Genomic DNA, 14582 nt, shown 5'->3' on the forward strand with positions numbered 1-14582 from the left:
CCAAACACAAAATGCCTACTCCGCGATGTTTTATCGCAAAAAGAGACGCACCAACAGATGACGCAAACGGGGAACGCATTTTAGGTGAGACGCGATGAAGAACGCAAAATTGCGTCGCTCTCTCTCCTCGACCCAAATCTCAGACGCGCCCAAGCTCTTGTGCTAGGTGGGACCACGGCAGCACGTCGTCCATGGCGTTGCTCCCTGGATGAGGAGCAGCCGGCCGCGTGAGGCGGGCCCTTGCGACAGGGGAGCGGCGCCGAGGCGAGGCTGGTCTGCGGCGAGCTAGGGAAGGCTGACTCAGCGAGGCGCGTCCATGGCCAGCACAGCGAGGCAGGCCCGCGACGGGGAGCGGCCGGCGTGGCCAAATGAGACCACGGCGGGGCGAGGCGGGTCCATGGTCGGCGCGGTGAGAAGCGGCCGGCGGGCGCGAGGCTCTGCTTTTGCGGTTGGTCGGCGTCGGGAGAAGGGGAGCCGCGAGGAGAGCGTGTGGCGGCCGCAGGCGGGGAAGAAACGAGAGAGCGTGGGGCTGCGCGAGGGGAAGAAGGAGCGACCGCGCTGAGGAAGAAGGAGACGCGACGGGGAGAGTGTGCGGCGGCCGTGCGCGGGCAAGACGGGGAGCTTGCTCTGCTTTTGCGTTTGTTGTTGGGGAAGACAATGTTTGGGTCGCATGACCGTTTGTTGTGCGTTACCCAAATCGTTGAATGGGTATCATGTTTGGGTTGTCCTTGTTGGAGATAGCCTTAGTCCCAAAAATTTTGCAAAATTTTTCATATTCCCCGTCACATCGAACTTTAGACGTATGCATGGAGTATTAAATATAGATGAAAATAAAAACTAATTGCACAGTTTAATCAGAATTGATGAGACGAATCTTTTGAGCCTAGTTAGTTCATAATTGGACAATATTTGTCAAATACAAACGAAAGTACTACTATTCCTATTTTGCAAAAAATTTTGGAAGTAAACAAGGCTGAATATGAATGTTGAGGTCAAAAATCCAACTCCAACATAGCTTCTACCGCGGATCTTAAATTTATTGGGCCAACAAAATCCTCCCACCAGCCTCAATTCCTATTGGGTCACCCCACGACCCCTATCCTGTTCGCGCGTATGGAATTTGTGGTCCTTCTCTGCTCGATCTCCTCCTCGTCCGCTCGATCTGCTCCCCGAATGGTCGGACGGCCATGGCGCACTTGCTCGCGACGCACCTGCTCGCGGCCATGGCGCACTCCCTCCATGCGGCCCTAGCCAGAGCAACCCTAACCTGCTCACCGTCGTGTCGGGAGGAGCAGTCGCGAGCTGCTCACTGCCGCCACCGAGAGGAGCATCCCCATCTTGCTCTGGCCGCAGGGAGGAGCGGCCTCGACCAGCTCGCCATGGGAGGAGCCTCCCCAGCCTGCTCTAGCTGCTGGGAGGAGCCTCCCCAGCCTGCTCTAGCTGCTGGGAGGAGCGAGGTCGGCCTGCTCGCTGCCGAAGGAGTGGCCACGGCCTTCTTTGGCCGCTCTCCTCGTCCCCTACCCTGTGTGTGTGGAGATAGGATGAGGGGAAGAAGAGTTGAGTCAATGACGTGTGGGTCCCCATGTCATTCGTCGGCTCCAGCGCCACTGGAAGCGGCATCCGACTCCATTAGGCACAAGGCTAGAGGTTGAGGAGTGCCTCTTTGCGGCTATCGCTAGAGGGCCCAAGCGCGAAAGCAAGCCTGTTGTTGTTTGACGCATAGAGCAGAAGTTGTTGCCGCCACCATGGACAAGGACGTCGTAGCGTTGTTGATCTAATCGCTGAAGGTCGATTGGGAGGTGCTCGTAGCTGGTTCGCACCTACATGGATGAGCGCCGTCGACCCCGACACGACCGCCGACGTGGGATTGAAGCCTCCTGGCATGGACGGAGAGGCTAGGAGATTGAGCCGCTGCTGGGGTCACTGAGTAGCCACCGCTGGAGCTGGACGCTTACGCTCTACTCATCCTCCGAGCAAGTAGGAAGACAAGGGAAGAGAATATATGCTCTGTTTTTTCTTGTTATAACTGACATATCCCAAACCAAATATCCAAACAAGGGAATTGGATAAAAACTCTATAACCCTACCCCATCATAATCCATCTCATTTCCTCGACCAAACCCAGCAGCTATCCAAACGGCACCGTCGTTGCCTCGTTGGTGCGGTTGCCGGGGGCATGAGTGTGAAAATAGGAAACTTCTAGGGTGGCCGTTGTTGTTTTCTCCTCCCCCTCTCTCTTGCTGATGAAGCACGACTGCACGAGTGTGCAGGACGCGTTTCTTCGAGGCCTTGGATCTCAAAATAAAATAAGGTCTTGTGTAGATGTGAAAAGATTTTGGATTTCGCTACTGTAGCAATTTCGTTTGTTTGTGACAAATATTGTCCAATCATAGACTAACTAGGATCAAAACATTCGTCTCGCGATTTACAGTTAAACTGTGCAATTAGTTTTTATTTTTATCTATATTTAATGCTTTATGCATATGCCGAAAGATTCGATGTGACAGAGAATCTTGAAAACTTTTTGGTTTTTGGTTTTTGGATTGAACTAAACAAGGCCTAAGGTAGAAAATAGGAATAAGCTCTTAAACAATTGGGTTTGGATTCTAGTTGAATCCAACTGTCTACCCTAAAAACTATATTCACTGTACATGGATGATAGTCACTACGAGGATAAGATCAAACACCCCTTATTTTCTTTACCCAAAATCCAAAATTTATATTCCACTGTTTAGAATGAAAAAAAAAAGACCTACAGCGTCAAGCCACAAGGCTAACTTTACCTTTGCCATAATGGCCCATTGCAGCCCAGCCAAGAGCGGCAGCAGCAAGCGAGCCAACAAGCTCCAAGTGCCAGGCACACTTCTCGATTTTAGTGCCACCTCGCTAATAGACGGGACTACGGGAGGGAGGGAGCCAATGCTCTGTATAATAAGATAAGATCCAGCGCATTTTTAGTCATTGCATAGCGTTTTTTTGGTTCGCCTGCATCGATTGAGCTAAACGACGTCTAAATTGGGATTATTATTGGGCTAAAAATAAGATGTTTTGTATTTTAGATAAGATTCAGAAACGAGATATTTTTTTAGGGGAAAGGGATATTTCTGAATAAAAGACAGAATGGAAAATGGCTAGAAAACATTTTTTTGTCCCATTTTTGAATTTGGTAGTATTTTTATATTGATTTTGAATTTATTTAAACATATCAATTTAAGCGGGTCAATTTGAATATGTTTAAAAATATAAATTCAAGTGGGTCTATATTCTGACCGTTTTCATCCCTAGTAGATAATATCACTAATGTCGTTCTACCTGTCTCCTCATCACATTCACATTTTTGTCTTCTCTTCACATTCACATTGGATCTTAACCTAGTCTAGGACTAACATCACAATAATGTCGTCCTACCTGTCTAACCTAGTCTGGGACTGCCGAATAATATTTCACATTGGATCATAGACTAGTCTGAGACTACCGAGTGCCCATGCTGGCAGACGCGTGGAGATAGTGCCGTAATTCTCGAGGAGTGGAGGTGGGTACAAAGCCAAGCAATGCGAGGCTAGGTAGCTTAGGGTGTCCCCAATAACCAGCTGCGTAGCTAGCTAACTATATATTCATTTGATGTGGAAGGTGAAAAAGGAAGAGAGAGAGGACTCACTAGCGTCGAGCAAATCAGTAAACAATTTCACGTAGCTCGAGAAACTATGAGGTGGAGCAAATGGGGCTAGAGACCCGCGGTAGTAAAGAGAGAATATAATATTTGTGTTTTCATTCTCTCACCTCTAGTTCAAGTGCCTACGTCGCTAGTGTTAGTGTGGATGCTCTTAGTAGCAAGTTGTGCTTACTTTTTAGTTGTCCTTGATATGAGAGAGAAGAGAAAATAAAACGCTAGCGACTAGTGAAACAGTAGCCTCACACACTGCCCCTTTGCAAGGGCTGTTCAGCAGGCCGTTTCTTTCACCTTCACTGAGTGCTACCTTTATTTATCTCTAGCACTTGAGTCGCCCTAAGCGCATTTGCAACAATGATTCTGGTTTATACCTAAAAGGACAGAGCTAGGAAAATATTATGGAGGTTTAAACTCATAGCAAATTAGCAGCCAAAATTTCCTAGATATACCATCTATTTTTTAGGCTACTTTTAGCGCTCTAAGACGATGGGTTGAGAGCCTAAGATCAAATAGATATTTGTCAAAGGAAACAAACATGCCAACTCTGGACAAGTACCCAAGTACATACTGCGTCCACTTGGACAACTACCCAAGTACATACCGCGTCCACTATCAAAAACTCAAGATGTTCGAGTCGTGTCCATTTTATTAACTTTGACCAAGGTTTATATAAAAAACACACATTTTGACGTAAGTAAAAACACACGCACACATCACAATGAGACCTTAGAGTTAAATAAAACTAAAGTACATTACAAAACTAAAGCACATTACATTTTGGAACGGAGATAGATTTACTTTAAGATGGCGTGGACACTACGCAGACTGCAGAATCTCTATATGAGATGTGTATTGAGCCTGTTCGCCTGGCAGAAAAGTCATGGCTGAAAATACTATTTGCTAATTGTTGTGAGAGAGAAACACTACTGAATAGCTAGCAGATTTAACAAACGAATAGGGCTGCAATGGAGGAACCAAATGTATGTATGAACAACACTTCCAACACAGAATTTGAATTCTCACTAGAAACAAATGTACATAGTCAATTAGAAGAGAAGCCAAGGCCTATTGAGTACTACTAACTTGATCAGCTAACTAGTGCTGAAGGTGATATTAAACAGATAGTCAAGTAAACTTCTCATGGAAGAAATGCACACCCGATTTCAAATTCTTTTATCTTCAATGTTTGCAAAGTTACACAACTCATTTTTTGACAGAATTTGCAGCATTTCATCCAATTTTACCGGATATGCCCGAACATATAGCTTACAAACTCCAAAATGTTTGCTGCAGAGTGCAAACAAACGGTAGAACTTCCTATCCAAAAACACAATCAGGTGTGCCTGTACACAACCTTGCTCCTTTAGAACAAACCCATATACCACACATACAGTTCAACAAAACAAATATATTACAGGGTGGAGAAGGCTTTAATAGACTACTACATCTGACGCCAGAATTGCATACATTCTACCAAATTCAGCAGACAATAAAGCCAATTATCTACATTCAGACACGTCACAGGCAGCATTTAGATGTGCAGTGAGGTCATATCCAGCTCCCCGCTTTCGCGGACCTCCCTAACCCTCTTATCACACTCATCTTCTTCTTCCACCTCTTTGGGTTCGCTCTCCTCTTCATTTTCCTCCACATCTGAGCATTCTTCACTGTAGCCATAGCCTGATCTCAATGATTTTGGCAAGGTTCTCGCCTCCTTGACAATCCTCATGATTTCTTCGGTTGTTTGCTCTGAAAAAGCAGAGACACTGTTGTCCCTCCTGAAGTAGGATAACTGCACCGCTTCTGTGAGCTCCCTCGGCAAGTTCTTTAGAAACCATGGATGGTTTTTTATTTCCCTCATGGTGATTCTCTATGGGAAATTCAAAATTGCAAACGACAAAGGTAAGCCACTTATAGGCCACAATAACCATGCTGATACAGTAACACTACAATTGAGATGGTTCATTGTATTACCCTTAATGGATTGCTAACAAAGATACGTGAAATGAGTTGTCTGCAATCATCAGATATGTGAATGTTGTCTGGGATAGTATATTGAATTGCTGCTATCCGCTGAAAATAAAGGTGTAAATGTTAGGGGGGGGGGGGGGACATATTTTTTCCTCAATATATGTGAAGAACACCCATAACATAGGCACCTAGCTATCACCTGAATCGTCTTTCTAATATTTTTAGGATCATCCTGATCTTCAAACGGATAGGCTCCCACAAGCATGACAAAAAGAGTGACTCCACAGGACCATACATCTGCAAGCTGCACTACCAAAATACACTGGTCAATTGCCATTACTCAGTAACACCAGGTACTAATACTGTTTTAAAGGAAGCATTGAAGCAGAGTGTTTCATTTGTACTCCTAGCATATTCATATATTTAATATTTATAATTAATAACAATATTAGCTAAATTATGATAAAGAACCACCAAAAGCAAGAGTGTAAATGATCAAGCTAGATGCCCGTGTAGATGGCATGCTTGAACTGGGTATGGATATGACTCTGGTCAATATCCCAATAATAGTTAGCTTTCTGATGGAGATCAAGTAATGTCCACATCAACTGGATAAGTTCATTGAGATAATTTCTGCCACATCTAGTGTCATCACAATGCAATAATAACAAATAAAAGCTTTATCGACTGTATCAGTTTCACAATAAACAACAAGGAAACTAAAGCAAAAAAAAGTAGGGAGTATATCTAAAAAGGCACAGAGATATCATATATCACCATTTTGCCAAGAATAAACCAAGATTTACCATCACCAGTCGCACTCACGCTTGATTTCAACAATTCTTGATGAAAACAAAGGGTTCTGTTTTATCTATAGGGATCTTCTTAAGAATCACCTAATTTAATAATTTAACTACATATAAACAGCTACATGAGTGGATATTGCTGAAATAAAGATAAAAATGACTAACTCTGGACTCTAGCATATTTTTTCTATTTTGATTAGTGATTCTTGTATCATGATTCAATCAACAGAAGCTAACTGTTGATTTCCACTGGCTATACCATAACAAAGTTACAGTAGATTGGTAATTTTATAATAATATTCTTTTTGTAGTTGAAATTATGTGTCAATGAAAGCACTGAACATATGCCACCAATCTTTTTTGTTAGTAAATCAGTATGGATGTGTCCATACAGCCAGAGTATCTGAACTGCACATACAACTAACTTAGTGGTCCATCCTGAAGAAGGTAAATGATGTGTTGAATCAAACAAGATACAGCTCTGAAGTCACCTTTAATAAAAAAGGAGAACCTATGTGTTGACCAGTGATCATATGCACTTTGCCCGCCTAAAAAAGATAGCTAATAATCTACTGAAAGAGTAACGACACAGAAAAACATATTAAAGGCCAAGACTCCATTAACTACGCCAAAACATGGACCAACATATTGGAGAGTGGATGATATGTAGAAGGTCCACTCGATGGTTGGTCTGCATGTGCAATAGTCCATGAATCCATTCTACTTTATCAGTGTCAACGTCTGTTAGGGTACACCTTACCAACAAAAACAAAGGGACGAAGAGGCAAGATTCCAACACCATGTCTGAAAGTGACTACTTATCCTCTATTCACTGTTGCTACATATTCCAATAATCAATCCACTGTCTTCTAAAAGTCACAAGTATTGATCAAGATAAGTCCAGGAATTATGGTTTAAAATATTACTACAACTAACCACAAAACTGAATATTAATCTAGGAAGTTTGTCATCATGTTGAAGTTTCTCATCAATATCTACTATATAAGATGGTGAAATCAAATCAAATACACAAATATGTTTGTCGACGAAACAAGTGACTAATGAATAAACTGTTCTTCAGAAAGAATATAAACACCTGACCAAGTATCTTATCGAAATTGGGAAGCTCAATATAGGCATCTTTCTTATCTCAAGCCTCTTTCCTTAGTGACATCAATATTGGGTGCAAATTCTCCAGAACGAATACAGGCAACTGTGGACCATCAGGTTTAACTGTCCACAACAGAACCAAACATGTGCGGTGCCACAATCTTGAAAAGAATCAGATATGTTGCACACTATTAATAGATAGCTTAATTAAAGCACTTAGAAGAGATTTTGGTAATAAGGTGGTACCTCTACATCTCGATAAAATTTTTTGAAATGACTAACCCTAAATAATCACTAAAGTTGACCAAGCAGCACTTGCAGACAACATCTAGTACTCATGTGAATGCCAGCAAAATAAGAATTTAACTAAATATGATGTGTAATAATGATACCATGAAGAATATTGCTGATTTACTTTTGTATATATGCTTAACAGAACATCAACACGCAAGTATACATAAACAAGAGATTCTTGCCACTCACCTTCCCATCATACTCCCGCCGAGAAAGCACCTCTGGTGCAATATATGCTGGCGTCCCCACTGCAGATTTTGGCCTTGAATGTAGTACTGATGACTGTTATGATTAGCAATCAAATGGTATTCTTAAGCAAGCTTACAGACATGTCAAAGAAAACTTAAAGCTACCAATACAACGAGAAATCAGAGGCAACCTTGGAGTAGCCAAAATCACATATCTTAAGCCGTGGAGCTGGGCTGCCATCCAAGAGAACATTCTCCAGCTTCAAATCTCTATGGCATATTTGCTGAAAAGTAACAAGATTCCAACATTTAAGCATATGTTCAGGTCCCACTCATAAATAATTTTAAAAAAAAACACACCTGCACTTCCCACAACAAAGCATATCTAGTATATGTGAAGTTGTGAACTGTAACTACTAGACGCTAAGCTAATTTATAGTTTTCTCATACCATGTGATGGCAATAGCTCACTCCACAGATCAACTGCTGGAAGAAATACCTGGCCTACAATGAGCAGAAGCGAACACATTAAAATTTGTTGTGGGGGAATAGTACTCAAAGAACATCCAATGATAATATAGTACCTCATCCTCGCTAAATCGCCCACGATCGACAATTCGATCAAATAGTTCACCACCAGCCGCATACTCCATCACAATTGCAAGATGCGTCGGTGTTAGGATCACCTGCAGAATTTTTTCCCTAATGGAATAAGCTTTTGAGTTGGTGCTCGTATATATTTATATAAAGTGATAGAAAATAGTGTTAGGTACTAGTACTAGAGAAACTAAAAGGGAGAAAGATAAACTTAGGCACACACTTAATCCAAGCAGCTTATTTCCCTAATAATTAAAAACCCAAACTATCCTGCACCTAAATACTGACCCACAAATCCTACGAAGCTAGGCAACAACATGGGCGGCCAGCTTTGATTATTGCTTGAATGCAATCTCAGGACAGATGCCAATAAACACAACAAATCAAGAAGAAGATGCAACCTTCTTCAAAATTTCCGCTTCGGCACCTCCTCCGAACCGCACAAAAGCACACACACCGCATAGAACAAAGTCTTTTTTTACCCCCAAAACTACAGATGAACCTAACAGGACAAAAGGGAGAATAATAAAGAAAAAAACTGCTCTTTATTGGCACACACGCACCTCTATGAACTGGATGATGTTCGGGTGCCGCAGCGACCGGTGGTTGACGATCTCGCGGTACACATTCTCGTCAATCTGCGAGGGGGAAAAAAAAAGCCCACCCGATCAGCACAACAAAACCAGAACCACCGGCCGGATCCGAACCCTCGGCAAACGAACCCAACCCAAACCCTTGGAGTCGAAAGAGCAGCGAAGGCAAGGCACAGACCCGGTGGCCGCGCTCGATGAGCTTGACGGCGACGAGCCCTCGGGTCTCGCGGTTGCGCATCAACCGCGCCACCCCGAAGTTGCCCGACCCGATGTCCCGAACAGGCTCGTACTTGTCCATGATGCCCACCCGGCCCCGACCCCCCGTCGTCCGCCGGTGCCGGTCAGCGCGCTGGCATGCGGGAGCACGGTCGCGGGGGAGGAGGTGGGGAGGATGAAGGGAAGAGACAGGGGAGCTAGGCGAGCGGGCGAGGGCGCGAGGCGAGCTGGACGAATCGGCGGGCGCAGGTGGCTCGGCGGAGGAGGCGGTGTGGGGTGCGCTCTCCTCGGGCGCGGTCGTGTCGCTTTCTGGTGTGTGGCGCCTTGCTGGAGGTTTATATATATAGGAGATGCACGGTGGTGGGTGCTAGGCGGGCCCCGCAGTCAGTGCCTTGTGGCGTGTCCGGGAAGGAAGCGCAAAACTGTTTTTTATGGTAGTAACGGATTCGGTGTGCTTTGCTTACGCGAGTCTCAGTGGGTTTCAAACGGTATTTTTTCCGTGAAACGAACACGAGAGAAAAGGAAGTAGTTTCACCGTAATGAAACTCTACGGATGTTGTTTCCCACCCGATAAAATGGGATGAAATTCTCACTGAGAGCCAGATCGTTTCACCATCTTGTATGTGATCTAATTATTTTGCAGCAATTAAATGCTTTGCTTAGCCTTGGAAACAACAAAGTAAAATACTTCATTGCTGAGGTTATTTCATAGATGGTTTTATTTTAATCTTGATGACGTGTTGGTATGTGAAACCGTGCAGTGACACTGTCCATTGAAACTGGCCTTAGCACTTGTTTAGTTCACTTTAAAAGCTATTTTTTTTAAGATTTCTCGTCATATCAAATCTTGCGACACATATATAGAGTATTAAATATAGATAAAAACAAAAATAAATTACACAGTTTATATGTAAATCGCGAGATGAATCTTTTGAGCCTAGTTAATCCATAATTGAATAATTTTGCCAAATAAAAACAAAAATGCTATAGTACCCAAAACCAAAAAATTTTGAGAACTTATTTAAGATGCACCGAAAATTTCAAATGCTTATAAGATTCTTCATCATATCGAATCTTTGAACGAATCCATGGAATATTAAATATAGATAAAAGCAATAACTAATTACACAGTTTGCCTGTAATTTATGAGACGAATCTTTTGAGCCTAGTTAGTCTATGGTTAGACAATAGTTGTCAAATACAAATGAAAGTGCTACGGTTTCAAACTTCAAAAACTTTTGGCATCTGAACAAAGCCATTTTGAATTAGCGAGGGACTCTTTTCAGTGCTCTAGCCTAGTGCGTACTCTCTCTGTCTTCATTTTTTATTTTCATATCACAAATTTAACTCGATTTATAGAAAATACGTGCAATATTATGTCCCTAAATAAATTTATTAAAAATTAGATTTAAAGATCTTTTCAATAATACTAATTATATAACATAAATATTAATATTTTTTTAATATATATATATATATATATATATATATATATATATATATTTAACTAGCAAAACATGCCCGTACGTTACAACGAGAGAAAAAAAACTTTCAAACCTTAATGGAAAGGGAGCATGGTAATAATATAATTTCTATTTATAATTTATCCTTTCTATAGAACTTGAAATTTGTAATTTATTTTACGATAACTATAATATCCATAATATAACTTAGTGTTGTCATTAATATGACAATGTCTTATTAGACACAGGAAAAAAAGATTTAAATTAAATATTGAGCTCTATGACTTTTAGAGCACCCACAATGCAAGACTCTATCAGAGAGTCCAAGACAATTAATTACATATTATTTATGGTATTTTGCTGATGTGGCAGTATATTTATTGAAAAAAGAGGTAGAAAAAAATAAGACTCCAAGTCTTATTTAGACTCTAAGTCCACATTGTTTGAGGTAATTAATAACTTTAGACTTTATGATAGAGTATGCATTGTGAGTGCCCTTATAGGACCCATAAAATGTTTAATTAGTCTGTAACAAGTTATTTGCCAACGTGTTGAGAATTAGTTTATGCAATGATGATTATAACGAGAGACTTCTCTTGATATTTTTTACATAGCAGTCATCCACCCTTCATTATAGAAATACATTTATTTAGAGTGGATTAGACAACAAACCATAACAATTTGTCAAGATTTAGTTCATGGATTGTTGATTGATTTAGATTTCCCATATTATTTCAAGCGTAAAAAATTTGCATTGACTGAGTATAGAGGCATTTGTAATGCCAACTTTCCGTTGAACCGTAATGGCACAAGATCAAGAATCGTAATAGATCCAAATTAACCCTACAAATTTGGGTATCAACACGGCCTTCGCCCACGTCGGCGACGCCCTGGATTCGCTTGCCGTCCCTTGCCTCCAACTTCAAAGATGATGAAGAACAAGAAGCGCAAGGTCACCTCCACATCCACGACACCGTGGCCACTGCACACCACTGTTGACTCCCTTCCCGGCGATGTAGTGGCATGTGTTAGCCCATCTTCCCAATTCACCACATAGAGCTTCCCCTGGAACGACAGTGCCCTGTTCATTGGTTCATCTTCCAGCTGCTGACTGTCCATTCAGCATCACCAACCGAAGCAAATGCCACACGCCCGATGCTATGAAGGGCTAGCATCACCGTGATGGTCCCCGTGGCCGTGACATTGACAGCAGCACAAAGCTTGCGGGCTTGATACAAGCATAGCGCGGTGTTCTACAGCCAGCTATTGAAATTGTACAGGGGTTGACGATGAGCTCGTGGTCCATTTCGTACAGCTGACAGTGCCGTGACAGCTGATGGGCGAGGCACTTGAGGTCTGCGAACTCGGCGACCTGGCCGGTGAACGGGTGGAGCAGGCAGACAGCGTTGTTCCCGTCACGTTGCAGGAGGAGCAGGCCGTCGGGGGAGTCGAGGACGCAGTGGTCCTTGAGCTTCGGGAGGGGGGACACGGACGATGGGCCTGTCGGCGGAGAGGTCGAAGAAGCAGGCGTGGCCGCCGAGCGCGCGGTGGCCTGAGAACCGGCCGAAGCCCTTCAGGAAGAGCATCCAACGACGCGGGTGGAAGCGCGGGTCCAGCAAGGCGCGGCCGCGCGGGGAGGCGGCGGTGGCGGCGGCGCGCCAGTGGGAGCAGACCGCAGCAGGATGAGGTGGTGGGAGCGTTCGTGCGCGCGTGCGGTTGGAGGATACGGAGCCGTCTGTGGCGGGCAGAAAAGTAGGCAGACTCGCGAGAGTTCTGGGCGGGCGCGCAAGGGAAGAAGGAAGGAAAAACGGCGGCGATGGAATCCGAGGCGGAGGCAGGCGCAGACGGGGAATTAGTAGGTATAATTAATGTTATTTCTCAAGAAACGAGAATAATAATTATTTTAGAACAGAGAGAGTATGTGTTTCCGAATATTATGAAGGGGTCGGTTGTAGTATAGGGATGAAAATGAGTTCGGTCGAAGACTCAGCGTACATGAACTAGAGCATGCGCAGTGGGCACTCCTAAGCCGTTCTCATATATTAAATACAACGTTGCCTTGTTCGTTTGGCTTATAAGCTATAGCAGAAAGTATTGTTGACTGATTTGTTATGAGAAAAAAACATTGATAGGTGACTGGCAGATTCGGCTGATAAGCTCAAATAAAGAGGCCTCACAATCAGGTTGACTCTAGAAAAAATGACTCTAAACGTCTTGCTGAAATTTGGTTTTATGATGATACTAAAAAGTATTGTTCGTGATTTGTTGTAAAAAAATACTATACAATGACAGATAAACCGTGCTGATAAGTTCAAGTAAACATGTATAGTGACTTTGCCTACTTGAACTTGTAACATTGATGTGTTCCACCCTAGCTTGTAGCACGAGTAGAAGTCAAGAAGTGATGGTTTTTTCACTACTACTCCCTCCGTTAATTATAAGTCATTCCAAGAATTTTGGGAGAGTCAAAGCATTTTCAAGTTTGACCAAAAATATAGAGAAAAATATAAAGATTTATGTCATAAAATAGGTACACTATAAAAATATAACTAACAAAGAATCTAATGATACTTGGTTGGTACCAAAAATGTTATTAATATAAATTTGGTCAAACTTGAAAAACTTTGACTCTCCAAAATTCTTGGAATGACTTATAATTTGGGACGGAGGGTGTGGGGGTATAAACCCCTATACCCTCATGGGCCTATATGGGCCGCACCATCAGAGGTGGCTCGGCCCACAAGATGAAGACGTGCGGCGCACGACTGCAAGATTTTGTACCAAATAGGATACTTTGCTTGTAACTCTGTCCCTTCAGGATATATAAGGAGGGGCAGGGGTCCCTAGAGGACAAGTCATACATACGATTCTCTCAACACAAATCAATACAACCAGACGCAGGACGTAGGTATTACGCCAACTCGGCGGCCGAACCTGGATAAAAAGCTTGTCCGAGTCTTGCGTCACCATCGAGTTCGTAGTTTGCGCACCGTCTACCGATAAACTACTACCGTGGGTATACCCCAAGGTAGACTGCCGACCAGCTTTCGTCGACAGTGGCGCGCCAGGTAGGGGGTATGCGTACAGCTCTCCCGACGAACGAGATGGTCATCATCCCCGACTTCGTGGCCATGGCGGGCGACTTCACGTTCACCGTCAGCTTCAACAGCTTCACCGCCACGACCACGGAGGAGGTGTAGATCCGATCTGCACCAACCACTTCTTCATCGACGTCGGCGGTGGCTTCAACCACGCTGGCTACGACTCCAACTACTCCAGCAACGTCTCCGACCACGCCGACAACGCGTCACCCGCTTCTTTGCTACAAAGGGAGGCAGATCGACGACACCGACCTGCTCAGGCTATCGACCAAGTTGTTTGGCCTACTTGCTCTGACCACGAGTCGCAATAATAATCGCCGCGAAGAACGGCGCTACGATAGCCGCGACCACCATCACGACAACAAGTCAAGCAACTCTCCCGACCAGACTTTCGTCCAAAGATAAGTACAATTCTAATATTTTATTTATTTTTGGCATAATATTTTTAAGATTATTATTCTTCAAAACAACTTTTTTAGCCGACTAGTTTTTTCTCCTACACGAGCTTTCCAGAGCCGGTACTGTCTCCGACTCCTCCCTACACGTGCACGAGATCCGCCCTCTGCGTTCCGG

The 14582-nt window shown here is 43.4% G+C and overlaps 1 protein-coding gene across 3 annotated transcripts; it reads right to left on the reverse strand.

Annotated features, from left to right (window-relative positions):
• On the reverse strand, positions 4812 to 9753 carry LOC8058510 (serine/threonine-protein kinase SAPK4). Of its 3 annotated transcripts, XM_002441114.2 has the most exons (9): positions 9408 to 9753; positions 9200 to 9274; positions 8624 to 8725; positions 8490 to 8543; positions 8231 to 8323; positions 8041 to 8133; positions 5841 to 5945; positions 5645 to 5743; positions 4812 to 5540 (listed from the first exon to the last, which is right to left on the reverse strand). In XM_002441114.2, exons 1-9 carry the CDS (start codon positions 9525 to 9527, stop codon positions 5202 to 5204), a joined length of 1080 nt encoding a protein of 359 aa, XP_002441159.1. In that variant the 5' UTR covers positions 9528 to 9753; the 3' UTR covers positions 4812 to 5201. The 3 variants fall into 3 exon arrangements, with proteins under 3 accessions (XP_002441159.1, XP_021303620.1, XP_021303621.1); XM_021447945.1 differs by lacking the exon at positions 9200 to 9274 and having other exon boundaries at positions 9408 to 9749; XM_021447946.1 differs by lacking the exon at positions 9408 to 9753 and having other exon boundaries at positions 8624 to 8741; positions 9200 to 9267.

Source organism: Sorghum bicolor, chromosome 9, assembly GCF_000003195.3.
Source record: "Sorghum bicolor cultivar BTx623 chromosome 9, Sorghum_bicolor_NCBIv3, whole genome shotgun sequence".
NCBI classification, from domain to species: domain Eukaryota; kingdom Viridiplantae; phylum Streptophyta; class Magnoliopsida; order Poales; family Poaceae; genus Sorghum; species Sorghum bicolor.

What these genes read in the sequence shown, in the direction of transcription:
- LOC8058510 (XM_002441114.2), bottom strand. Translation starts at nt 9,527, where the DNA reads ATGGACAAGTACGAGCCTGTTCGGGACATCGGGTCGGGCAACTTCGGG. An exon ending in TGAGCTATTGCCATCACATG is followed by an intron (nt 8,324 to 8,489) that starts GTATGAGAAAAC and finishes GTTACTTTTCAG; the next exon opens with CAAATATGCCATAGAGATTT. An exon ending in GGCGGGAGTATGATGGGAAG is followed by an intron (nt 5,946 to 8,040) that starts GTGAGTGGCAAG and finishes TTGGTAGTGCAG; the next exon opens with CTTGCAGATGTATGGTCCTG.